General features: G+C 44.7%; 1 protein-coding gene across 1 annotated transcript; it reads right to left on the bottom strand.

Annotated features, from left to right (window-relative positions):
• Nucleotides 1-1,627: 1,627 nt before the first annotated feature.
• Nucleotides 1,628-9,362, bottom strand: LOC111870931 (cyclin-dependent kinase inhibitor 1B-like). Its single transcript, XM_023863577.2, has 2 exons — nt 9,240-9,362; nt 1,628-2,706 (listed from the first exon to the last, which is right to left on the bottom strand). Exon 2 carries the CDS (start codon nt 2,677-2,679, stop codon nt 2,377-2,379), a length of 303 nt encoding a protein of 100 aa, XP_023719345.1. The 5' UTR covers nt 2,680-2,706; nt 9,240-9,362; the 3' UTR covers nt 1,628-2,376.
• Nucleotides 9,363-13,652: the final 4,290 nt, after the last annotated feature.

Below are 13,652 nucleotides of genomic sequence, written 5' to 3'. Positions count from 1 at the left end.
CTATCTGCGCTTCATGCGGGTGGCTTCGTCACGTTGATATGGTACGCCCTGTTCTTGTAGGCAAACCTACCTTTTTCCGTCCTGGTGTACCGTGTTTCTTATCGGACCTTTATAGTAACCATGTCTCTTCCTCCTTTATCACTTTTACCAATATCCGCCTCCGGTTTCGCTGACAGGAAGCTTCAGTCGTCTACAGTCAGCGCGCACTGAAGACGGAGACTCTGTTGCTCATCGAAAAGTCTGGTGACCAAAATTCGGCTACAACGACATTCAGAAATTCTGGAAGAGAGAGAGGGAAGGGGGATAGTAGGGGACGGGGCAACAAAACTTACCGGCTTTGAAGGTTCCCAGGCTGTGCCCACACGTCCTTCGAATACGGATTCAGTGGAGAGAGGTAAAGTGTCGGGAAGTTGGCTTCTTTATGAGCAGAAGAGAGAATTTGAGCTAGGGATTGTGGACTTATAGAGTTGGAAGCACTGCATTAGTATACTAATACAGTTCGTACCTCACAGGAAACACATTACGTCTCCGCTACAAAGCTCAACCGGTCAATGCTGTTTAGGGAAACAGTCGCTGTTTACTGTGAGAATCATATGTTACACTTAAATACACTGTAGTGCCAGAATTCACACTCATTTAATCTTACAGCCAAATCAGTAAAATACACAACTTATAAATGAACCCGTGCATACATGTATTATATTCTTCTATAAACAGAATAAACTATGATGCTTAAATACAACAAACTTTGGGTATTAGCTGCTTTTGATTTGGTCAATACCAAATTACTTAATATTAAGGCAGTCTTGCAATCTGCACAGCCATTACAATACGGTAATGAATGAACTGTCCACATATCCGACCAGAAAGTCAAGGAAACTTAACCATGACTGTACATAAACTTTCAAAGTAATATAATGTAAAATAAATGTCAACTCTTGATTTAAATTATCCAAGCCAAGCAGAATTATGAATATAATAACAACAAGTAACAATTTTGGTCTTATTAAAGACAGCTCACACACACACACACACACACTTAGTTGTATCACCGGTGATCACAAGTGGTACTTAGAGTAACCACTGTAATTTTAGTCAGGTTAAATTATTTGTGTATGAAACATCTGTGAAGATTTATGCTTTATTATTTTATAATTAAAGCATTTAAAATTTTGAAATATTAAGCCTATGTTAGCAAAAGCGAGTTTGCTAAACGTGACAATTATTTTGGACAGCCTCGATCAGGAAAGGGAGCCAGCTCTTTCTACTAGGTCACCTTCATGGAAACCTTTCTTCCCTTGCAACCAACAGCGGAGGCAAATGTAACTACCGAAACGGTGTTACCATAGCAACAGTCAGGTGCTAAGCCCGTGTGTAAGGGCCCCCATGCACACACAATTTGGCCTTCCGTTCGGCCTGCACAGTTGAAGACTGAAAGGCAAAACTGATGTGTGTGGTGCGGCCGGCCGGCCAATCGTTTGGACTGTTGGCCTGTGGGAAACCCGTCAGTCCGTCAGTTCTACCTGCAGGACCGTAGCACGTGACGTGTGTGACAGCATTATAGGCTGGAAGACCGTGATTGTGGCATGAAGCCTGCCGCTTTATCTGCGCGTGTATGGGGAGGAAAGGGAGGGGGTAAACTGTGAAAGTTTTGCCTGTAAGGTCGATCGGAAGGCCAAACTGTGTGTGTATGGGGGGCCTAAATCACGGGTCTGCCGTCCTTCCGTAAAGTAGAGCTACATATACATATGTATGCATCTAACGAATTAATATTGCACTTCGCTTTTTTCTCACGTATTAATCCACAGACTGTATGTGACGACACTCCCATATCAATATAAACGAGATTCAGGATTGTTACTAACATGTGTAAAGAACTCAGCTGTTCCCAATACATGATCATTAAAATGTGCCAATATAAAACGTGTCGAACGGTTAAAAATCCTTAATTTCCTTAAAATGAGAGGAACTTCTTGACTAGATGAGCGAATGTGGAGTTAACGAAAACGTTCCCTCAAAATGTATGCTTTTGATGGCAATTTTGGAACCATAGTTTCTGTATGGTATTGGTGTGCAGTAATCGCTTTACGTATTTACAGAGTACCGAATTACTGTAGTTTACATCACAGGTTTAACTTATTTGCGGACAGATTAAGTAAATCTGAAAATATCGTCAGTTGTCATTTCACTCGAAAACTTTAAGTGGTGATTACGCAATGTCGTTACGTCAGAAAGTAAGAGCATGTTCGGCACCAGAAAACTGTGTGAATGTGCCCGTGTACATGGACATCTAATTCATTTCGTAAGTTTTAAAAATCTACTATTTATATGAAAATATATTTTCTCATGCTTCTTAATATATTTCTTTGCTCTGTCCTACTGTTCAGGCCTCTCTGCATCCAACTCGGTCGCCTCATCTTCGGCGTCGGCCTGCCCCTGCACTGTTGGGAGTTCTGAGCCCACTTTTTCCCAAATCCACCTTCCGTCTAATGGAACTTCTTTCTCAAAGTCAAAATTCCATTTAAGCTTTGCAGTTTCCAGGTGACTGCGTATTTCTTCTTCAATGTTTAAGGACTCATTGCCCATTTGAGGACCCTCGCTGGTTCCTGTGGCAGCCTCTCCAGGATTCTGCACATCATCAAAATTGAGACGCCTGCACACACTGGGCTTCTGTTCCATCCTTTGACGGGAATCCGACAGACAACCCTGGAACATGCCATGAACTCAATATAGACAGATCAACTTTAATAGTACCCATGGTTTATGCTAACCGTCTTACAGTGTGTACACTTTTTTTCTTTTTCACCTTATTCTTCACTTCCACACTACATGTTTCAGCACTAATGTGCCATCCTCAGGTGTCTTTATGCACGTTAAACTATTGTACTGCATGCCGTGATGTCTTCATTCTAAAATGATGTGTTCTGTGTTGTGTTTTGCTCCTGTTACTGCATGCATTGTACTGCTGGATATGTGTGTGGGTGTGTGTGTGCTGTCTTCATTTTGGTTGTGTTACGGACATGAATCAGTGTAACAGGACGCTAAAATATAACATTTTTAATAGTATCAACTGTTTTCTCAAGTCCGTAAGCCAGACGCTTTCGAGCTTGGTGACACCGCCACCCCCTACAATAATACATACATTTACGCACCCCCTCTCACCCCAATCTCTGCCGGTTAGCAAGAAACCAGAGTTCTGCACGTGACAGCAACAACCATAATAGCTTTGCATTCTCTGTATACCTACAGCAAGGTATGAAGTGTTCTTGTACAGGCACTAAAGAAATTTCGAAACGTTTCGCCTGTTGCAGGAATCTTTTCCCAAAGCGTCTATGTGAAATCAGACCGATTTTCCTACACTTTGCTTGGGTACAACTTCATTTTAATATTTCTTGGGAACTTGGCGATGCCCACAATTTTAGAAAATATGCGTTAAGGATCAATGCACATCCCCAGTCCGACAGATGTGTCGCGCTCACCAGTGGTGTGCTGGTTTCCTTTGCGAAGAGCACGCGTTGTATGTGTCGGACACAGAGCGACCTCACAGACTCACCCTGACGCTGTTTGTAACAGTAGGCATGATTTTCCAGAACTGTTCAAACTGCTGAGGCTACTTATCTCTAATGAAGTTTCGACGCGCTATATACCAGCTACAGAGTGAAGAATTGTTGGGATGTGTACTAGAAACATCCCTCTCCGCGGCATCGCGTGGCCTGACCATGGCCGGTTTGCATATCTTTTGTATACATAGGTGTGTTCAAAAAGTATCGAACCTTCTCTTTTCCCGCGTAAACCAATGAAGCGCGGGAGACTCCCTTCGGTGGAGATGTGGAGGGGAAATTCATGCGCAGTCGTGAATTTTTTCCCGCCCGCAGAAAGCTTCAGTCGCTGGCAGTCGGCCTATGAGTGACGACGTGTAGTGAGCGCTCGTCGGATTCCAGTATAATGACGGAACATGAGGAGTGATATTGCATCAAATTTTACCAAAAGCTTGGCGATACCCAAGTGGAAACCATTCGCAAGATTCAACAGGCTTTCGGGGACGATGCCATGAGCAACTCACGGATAATGGAGTGGTACAACCGTTTCAAAGATGGCCGCACATCAGTGGACAGCGAACCGCGTTCAGGCAGACCCTCAACAAGCCGAAATGAGAATGTCATTGAGCAAGTGCAGACTTTGGTCATGGAGGCCCGTCATATCACAGTCCGAGAACTTGCGAACGAGATAGGGGTAAGCATTAGATCGGTACATTCAATTTTGACCGAGGATTTGTGCATGAGAGTGCCCGCGAAATTCGTACCGAAACTGCTAACAATGGAGCAGAAGCAGTGCCGTCTGGAAATCGCACAGGACATGCTGGACAATGCAAACAGTAACCCCAACTTTCTGAACACCGTGATCACAGGCGATGAGTCGTGGGTTTATGGGTACGACCTGGAAACCAAAATTCAGTCGTCACAGTGGAAACATCAAACATCCCCGAGGCCAGAAGAAGCACGGCAGGTCCGTAGCAATGTCAAAGTCATGTTGGCCATTTTCTTCGACTCCCATGGGGTTGTGCATCATGAGTACGCACCACAAGGCCAAACCATCACGAAGGAATACTACCAGGAGGTCCTTCGTCGCCTTCGTGATGCTGTGCGGCGCAAACGACTGGATCTGTGGGCAGCAAAATCTTGGCAGCTCCATCATGATAACGCACCCCCCATTCTGCGCATCTGATTCAGAATTTCGTCGCCAAACACAACATCCCTGTGGTTCGTCAGGCTCCCTACTCCCCCGACATGGCTCCATGTGACTTTTGACTATTTCCCAAGCTGAAAATGCCGCTGAAAGGAACCCGATTTGAGTCAAGAGAAGACATCACGCGGAATGCGACGGCCCGGCTGATCACCATTCCAAAAGACGCATTCCAGAAGTGTTTCCAACAATGGCGGAAGCACTGGGAGAAGTGTGTGCATTACCAAGGAGACTACTTTGGAGGGGGTTAGGGTTTTATACCTCCAAACCAATAAATGTATTTCTGCCGACCAAAGGTTCGATATTTTTTGAACAATGCAACTTATCCTCTGGTTGCCCTTTTTCCTCATTACCTGTTTCTGTAGTATACGGCCATCATCACGTGCTGTCTGTCTTGCTAAAATTGTTGAACTATTATTAGATCCAATCATACGGTCTCTTGGTCAGAATTCGGTTGCCTAGCAACAAACGTGCCGTCTTGCATTCAATGCAGCATATCAGCAGGCTTCAAATCAATAACCCGCGTTTTTAGACGCTTGCTAATCAACGTGTGATGTCCTCCGTTTAGCCCCGGAACGGACAACTTCACAGTCGCTAAACCCTGCAACTCTCAGCTTTAGACAAGTACACGTATTTCCCTGAGCTTCTTGTTCTCCAACGAAACTTCGAACCGTAAAATTGGCAGCAGCGCCGTTCGCATGTGAACTGCACATACAAAAGGCGAAGTTGTCCCTATGCTTAATTAATTAAGCACCGCATCATAAAGACGTGGAGGTATAGCTCCACCATTCCTCACCTCGGCACTAGATTGAGGTGAGTGGTCGGTCGCCTCCTGTACCCATTGAGTAGGAGACTGAGAGGAGCCCAGAGCCCTTCTGGACGCTGTGGAGGAAGGAAAAATCTATTGCCCTTGCCGGGAATTGAACCCCGGCCGTCCAGCCCGTAGTTCGTCACTATACTGACTGAGCTATCCCTGCTCCGAATTACGGAGGTATCGCAAAGCTCCACGCTTTCTCGACCTAGACAACAGATTGATGTTAATGAAGGGTTTCACGTTCCAGCCGCATTGATCGCCCATTACAAGCTTGCTGTGTCGTAGAGTCTGTCTGCTTTGGGTTCAAAGGGTCGCTTTCCCAGCAATGAGCAGCTGTGAAGTACATTAGCCCCGCGACGCGATTCTCTTACAGCACAAAACAACCCTCACGGAGTCATAAATATCCCTAACTGGAGGTCCAACAAGCAGGAAATAGAAATGCAACCCCTACGAAACCACTCGACAGCCCGCGTCAATACGACGAGATGAGGGCACGGTTACTGCAACGTGGCGCTCTCATGTCCTCCTGTCGTTGCTTATTTCACGACCATCTCAGCATCGGTACTGCACAGCGGCGCACGGAGAGGTGACTGACGAATCCAAAAGAATCTCGAACGAAGTGGTCGTGGCCTAATCGAGGTACTATCGCAGTATGTGTCTGCAGGGACAACTGCAGCCTCGACCGAGATTCAAACCAAGCGTGTCCCTGCTCGGTGTGAGGGGCTTCGTGCTGGATCCAACGCTTCGAAGCAGGAAATTAGGAAGACAGAAATAACATAGCAAGCTGATGGCCTGGTACCTCAATTTCGAGCACTGAAGTTATTCAGGACCTGAGCAATGCTCACTGACCTGGGTGTTCGTGAACTAATATGTTGATTCATATGAGGAACAGAAACCAACACATGAAACACGCGACCAGGGGAGCGGCACAGAACAGCCGCAATAAGATAGGAAGAACAAACAGCACATAACACCAACAGCGGCGCACTTTAAGAGTGCTATTGATAAAGTGCATAGGACAGTGGATTCCTTAATAATATATTGCCTGAAGATGGCCCTGTGTGGCCGAAACATGTAGCGCATAAGCACAGAGTGTACATATATATTTTTACTGTCATTTTAACCAACATTTTAGTGAATCAAACGTGGACTAGTAACACCTAAACCTATATTCATAATAGACATCTGCTGCTTCATGTTGGACAGTAAGTCTGGCGAACTTTGGCGGACACGGGCAGCCGTATTTTGACTGTTTAACTGGGGGGGCACTACACAAGCCGGAAGATCGCGGGTTCTATTCCCGATGAGGTTACTGGATTTTTTTTTCAATCGACCTAATCCTTCCAGCCGCACTATGGCCCTGGAGTCGACTCAGCCTCTAACAGAAATGAGTACCAGGAATCTTCCTGGGGGTTAAAGGGCGGCTGGCACGTAAGGCTGACAACCTCACCGCCATCTGTGAACGGATTTTCTAGAAGATATGGGAGCCTCGACGTCTCACAACCCTATAGGCCTCCACGGCCTGTTGCAGGGATGGCTTCACTTTTAGTTTTTTACCTTTCTAGTTCTGGGGCCTCCAGAGCAAGGGGTGTAGTTCTGACGCATCTAACTCGGGAGGGCCGCGTGAAAAGCAAGCATTAGGATCTTGGAACTTGGGAACCATATCAGAATTTTCCATGGGTTTGAAATTCATTCTCACGTATATTTAAACATTCAGTTCCTACATCACAGAAAAAAACACCAAAACTCCGTTACAAAGACCAACGTGTTAATGTTGTTTATGGAAATAATCACGGTTTATTGTGAGAACCATACGAATATGCAGAATGTATGAATATTAAAGCAGGTGGTACACAGTGTAAGACAATCTGACCCCAGAGTGCAGCTGTGAGCCGAGTGGAGCTTGCCATTAGCGCGCCCCACACACCGGCTACCATTATCACTAATTAGTCTATAATTGAAACATCCTCATGACCCCAGGGTACTCCCACGGTACTCCCACGGCTCGGCGTCTCGCGCCTTCAGTTAATTGGTCGGTCCTCGTGCCCTGCCAATTGCGCACAAACTTATTTAAACCGAGGGTCTTCACCCGGACATTTTCTGGCAAGTTGCGCATTTCAGTTAATAACGTTAGAAAAGTAGGGTGAAGTTGTCTCAGTGTTTCATTAACCACAATGCCATGAAGAAATGGGCTACAGGGAAGTGGAGATATAGCTCCACACATTCTTAACCTAGGTGCTAGATGGAGGCGAGTGGTATCTACTGGTCCCCAGTGCCGGCTCGGACGCCGTAGGGAAGAGAATCGAACTCCGATTCCTTGGTCACGCAGCCAGTAGGTATCAACTATTTTCGTCGCTTGTTGGAACGAACCAAAAAACAAATTACGTTAACGACTGCGACAGTACGTGCTTCAGAGTAAGTACCGGAAGCAAGTTATAAGGTAGCCGAAATTATCGTCAAAGACAAAAAACCACACACAACAGCTGAAACATTGTTAATTCCCGCTTGTAAAGAGATGGTGAAAATAGTCCTGGGTTCAGAAGCTGCTAGTGAAATTTCAACAATTCCTCTCTCTGCTGACACAATCAGTCGCCGAGTTATTGACATGTCCAGTGACATTGAAGCCATTATGAAGGAGAAAATCAACAGGAGTCAGAAGTTCTCGCTTCAGATCGACGAGTCCACCGATATTAGAGGCCACGCACAACTTCTTGCTTACATCCGATACATCGATGGAGATGTAATTGCAACAAATTTCTTTTTTTGCAAAGAACTTCCCGAGTGAGCCACCGGTGAAGAAGTATTTCGTGTCACTAATGAATACGTTACATAATGAATTAAAATGGAAGGATTGCGTTAGTGTTTGTACAGNCCGTTTTGTGTCAGGCAATGGAATCAGACCACCCTACACTCCTACTACATACAGAAGTACGGTGGTTATCACGAGGGAAAGTGTTAACGCGAATATTTGAGCTTAATGAGGAGGTACGTGCATTTCTGACTGTTGAGGGGCATGAGTACGCGGATTTATTTGCGGATGATGATTGGGACTGTAAGTTGGCATATCTTCCCGACATTTTCGTACTTGTATTGTCAACGGTTCCACTACGGATCAGTTGGCTGTGCGCAGCTACGCAGGCGCAAGTACCATATTGAAGGCATGAGCAGAATTACTGTATTTACTTTAATAGTAATAGAAGTGCATTTTCTACACTCTACAGTGAATTAAAGTTAATTAATTGTTAATAAACGCACGAGTCGATTTCTGTTTAATGATAATAAAATAATAATATCATAATATTATAGTAATAAGTTGATCACGTTACGTATTTATATAAATTGACTGATGTCTAAAGCGACCAGGGCGTGAAGCTGACCTCTCTCATCTAGTGCCGAGGTCAAGAATGGTGGAGCTACACCTCCAATCCTACATACTTAAGTTCTTCACTAGGGCTCTTCGTCAGCAGAACTCTGCTCTACTCACAATACTGCATTTTTTGTACGCACGTATTTCCGTCTTAAATCCAGTCACTCTTGTCTTTCAGGTCTATCTTTTCTTTATTAATCCGGATAAACTCTTCCCCTGAATTATCCCAATTAGCGAGGATTACTGTGTTGGTTGATAATGCCGACTGCATATTTCAAAGGAATTTATCCTGTAAGATAGCTTTACGCTGCTTACCAGATTTTGTAGAGCTACAGCTGTAATAGAATTCGGTGCTGAGGAACCATGTACCCTGGCTAAAGGATCTCTTCCTGTACAGCGCACTGAACTCAACCCCACCGTGGCACCTTGGGAGAATGACTGCCGATCACTGCAATTAGGTTATGAATTGTAGGCGGTCCGCGAATCGATTGAAGAAGTACCTGATTCTAACCGATAGATGTCATTGTGTGTACCGCTAGGAGAACAAACGTTTATAAGAATTGACTACAGATGGCCGGATGGGCATTTCCTACGCCGTTTTTCAAATAATTCACATCGTCACGTGGAATCCTGCGTTACTAATACCGTCTGAGTTGCCCGATTCTTTTAATAAGTTAAATGGATTTAATGTTGGAACAAATTACAAACCTTTCGAAAGTTGGGGCAAGGTAAATGTTTTCAAGGTTTCAGCCATATAGTAAGGCAATAATAGGCTGACCCCCCCCCCGCCACAGGTATCGCTTGTTTGGCGTCATGGTTGGGGCTTGCATGGTCATATGATCCTGAGAGTTATGCCTGATAGGTCACGGGTGATAATCCAGACAAAAAGGAATCATTGTCGATGATATTAACGCAAAGCTGGGCTAAAACAGTTACGGGACGCGGCAGCTCGCATGATGAAAGCAATTTCATTTACACATAAAAGTATATATAAAGGAGTGTGGAGCTCACCAGACGGGGAACAGTTTGCTGCCTAATGAGTGCCGTTGCACAAATTTATCTGATTTTCCAAGTTTTAGAGCAGCTAATGCTAATGGTGGTCATCAAGTTATGAGGTTACTTATGTGAACTCTGATATGGCCCATCACATAAAGCTTAAAGTGGGCGACCAGGAATTTGAAACGCTAACCTCCTCTAACAGACCACAATAACATCTCTAGTGAAATAATGCGAAGAACTCTAATGGAAACTCGAGCTGGTTATGACCTAATGAAACAACTGACTTCACGTTATCTTGGGATGCAGACAAAATATGCTCTACATAATGCATGCACTTACCCATGGAAATGAAAGCTAACCCCTCAAACGGAAAGTTGAAAATATGCTCCGAATATCTGAGAGAAAGATACGGCCGAATCGAGCTCAAGGCATAACCACGAACCAGATATAGCGAAATTGACTAAAGCAAGGCGGTTGAGATGACGGGGACACCTTTGTAGAATGTAGGAGCAGCCCTGCTGCCAGGGGGGTGGATTCACTTGAAGAAGATCTGAAGACAGTGGGCGTTAGGAATTGGAGACGAAAGTCGCAGGATCGAGACCAGTGAAGAGCAATCGTAAAAGAGGCCAAGGTTCATCGTGAACTGTAACACCCGCAGAAGGAGGAGGTGGATTCATCACAATGATTCTCTCTGTTGTGTCTCTATCAGACCACTTTTTCTGTCTGAATTTTCGCACTTTCCAGAAACTTAGGCTTCTGTTCTGAGAAACTGTTGACGGAAGGCTGTCTGTCAGTAGCTGTCTTAAGCTCGTGAAGTGCTCTATCGGATGACGTTGTCCCTTTAATATGAAGGTGTGGCATCGAATTTATTGCACACCACGGACTGGTTTAAGCATTATCAAAACAGAGATAACAGCTTCATTCGGTTTAAAGGAAGCTATCTCACCCAACACCGAAAGCGGGGAGTTAGGGATGTCAGTGTTTTAAAGGACACAGGCTGCTTCATGGCTAATGTACCTCACAGGAAACACATTGCGTCTCCGCTACAGAGCCCAACCGGTTAAAGCTGTTTAAGGAAACAGTCGCTGTTTACTATGAGAACCATACGGAATATACAGATACACTGTGTGGGCAGAATATATAGCAATGCAGTCCGTACCTCACAGGAAACACATTACGTCTCCGCTACAGAGCCCAACCGGTTAATGCTGTTTAGGGAAACAGTCGCTGTTTATTGTGAGACCCATACGGAACATACAGATACACTGTGTGGGCAGAATATATAGCAATTCAGTCCGTACCTCACAGGAAACACATTACGTCTCCGTTACAAAGCCCAACCGGTTAATGCTGTTTAGGGAAACAGTCGCTGTTTACTGTGAGAACCGCACGGAACACACAGATAATATAGAGATTCAGTTCGTACCTCACAGGAAACACAAATATGGCTAGCTAAGCGAATGTTACCTTCCATAGGACTCTTACTCAGTGGAATTAGGTGCAGTCATACTGTGAAGCCAAGACGCAGGAAAGCATCATCAGGTCCGAAATGAGGGTAATTACACATCCATGGGCTACCTGAAGTCTGGTGAGGGACTGCGTGAAATTAATTTCGTATACTGTAGAACAGAGGCAGAAAGAAGGCAAGAGAAGTCTTGCCAATTTTCTTTTGTACAACTTTTCTGTGCACAAAATAAATAACGTTTAAGGAGAAGTAATCACCTGCTATCCCTCGATATGACACGGACCGCATGGAAAGTGAGAAAATTTGGGCAGTACATAGACAGCAGGCAACAGCGCTTATCATTCCAAGTTGATGACCAGAGAAAACTCCAATACCGGAATACAAAAAGTAACAGACACTAGTAGGATTACTGTATAGCCTTCACCACTACACAATAAACACAACCAGGAAACCACACACGACATCTGTATAAACACAATCGAATTAACCTACACAGATCTGTATCCATAGAAAGAAAATACACACATTTTATAATTACAAGACTCTTAGCAGCCGAGTAATACCATATAGAGCATTTTAATATTTAATATTTTGATCAAGGACATTACATCTCAATGTAAGGAACCAGATATAAGCATCGGGAGGGTGAGAGGGTGTACCGTACCTGATGGAGACCAAACGGACCGAAACCTGCGGTGTACCTATACAAAAAGAAAATTGTATTGACTGAAACTAATATAATTTAAACAGAGTTTGTTTGAAATGAAGGAGTCTCAAAATTTTGTACTTGTCGTGAACGAGAATGCGTCTTTTGAAATAACAGTGACCTCACCACCTGCAACGAAAACTGTTCAGAAACACTGTCCAGTTCCTGGAAATGTAGATATGATGCAGCTCTCACATACATCTCTTCCGTACAGTAAGATACAAATTATATTAAAATCTGTATCAGCAACTCAAAATGTTTATAAATAGGATGAAATAAACGCACGCGTCCCTCCATGTCTCGATTGTATTGCTGTCTGTCGGCATGCTCTCGTTGCGCCCACATACAGATGCTCAGCTGTTATCATAGCTAGTCATAGCCCTCACTCCATATTCCTTACAGAGGGGGAAAGACTTGCGTGTGACTGCTAAGTTTAGCTAAAGTTAGGCGCCATTGCTAGACTTCCGCTCAGTGCAGAATCCTGCCTTCTCGTCTGCTACGTCAAAACCTAAAGGTTAATTGTTCGAAACTATATTTTGCGCGTCTATGAACCGGGGGGAGTCTGCGGGAACTATAGGAAACTATTAACTGAGATTCATTTGGTGGTTTCTGGTTCTTAGCGATGTTTCCAGTGGTTCTGACATAATGTCTAATAACAGGACGATCGGTGAATTGGAAACCATGCGGAAGGAACCGGTCGTTGTCTGTTTCTAGGTACTATTTCCGCACATGCCTGGAGGGACTACTGAAACCCGTTGTTCCGTTCGTGATTCGTTCGAGGCACCACCTGAATGAAAGTGAGAAGCGTGCCGCTGAGCCAAGTCCCACCTCAGTATTTAGCACTGGGAGGGTGTCACAGAAGCATGTCTTTGTATCGAATCTGTATGAAAATCACACGTCAACGTAATCTCGTGACAAGCCGGAGCACTCTGTGGCGTCATTACTCAAGTAGTGAGTGTACAGCACTCAAAGGGTTAGTGTCAACTGTGACCGCTTTCATTGGTCATGTAATGAACACGAAAGTCTCCCACGCAGGAGGCGTATAGTTATCACTAAGACATTTCTTTGCTTGTTTAATTTCTTCATGCCTGACACGGTTGGTGTGCTATGGAAGGACAGGCCAGATTTGTATCCGACAGGAAGAACTTACGTAACTATGGGAACAGCCCCCTCCCCCGTCGGCGGCAGACAATGACCGCTGGTTTAGCTTTACATCAGGAGGTTGGGAATGACCTTCTGAGAAACTCTCATAGGAAAACACGAGACACCAAACCAATTGCACAGAGATACATATCTTTGATTACTGCATTAAAAAGAGCACAAAATTAGGCGGGCTAAACGGAACAAAGGCCGGTCACGGTAGCCGAGCGGTCTAAGACGTGCACTGTCTTCGCTCGCTCGGAAGCTGGGATCGTGGGTTCGAATCCCACTCAGGGCATGGATGTTTGTGTGCGTTTTTCTGTGTTTGCGACGAGCCTTGCGACGAGCTGATCACCCGCCCAAGGAGTCCTACCGTATGTCTAAGATCTAGAAAAACCGAAGTGAGCAGAGAAGTTGA

This window comes from Cryptotermes secundus, unplaced genomic scaffold (assembly GCF_002891405.2).
Source record: "Cryptotermes secundus unplaced genomic scaffold, Csec_1.0 scaffold928, whole genome shotgun sequence".
Lineage (NCBI taxonomy): Eukaryota > Metazoa > Arthropoda > Insecta > Blattodea > Kalotermitidae > Cryptotermes > Cryptotermes secundus.
This window is presented reverse-complemented; position numbering and strand designations above follow the sequence as displayed.

Bases quoted from the DNA above. Each gene is read 5' to 3' on its own strand.
- LOC111870931 (XM_023863577.2), bottom strand. From the start codon at position 2,679: ATGGAACAGAAGCCCAGTGTGTGCAGGCGTCTCAATTTTGATGATGTG.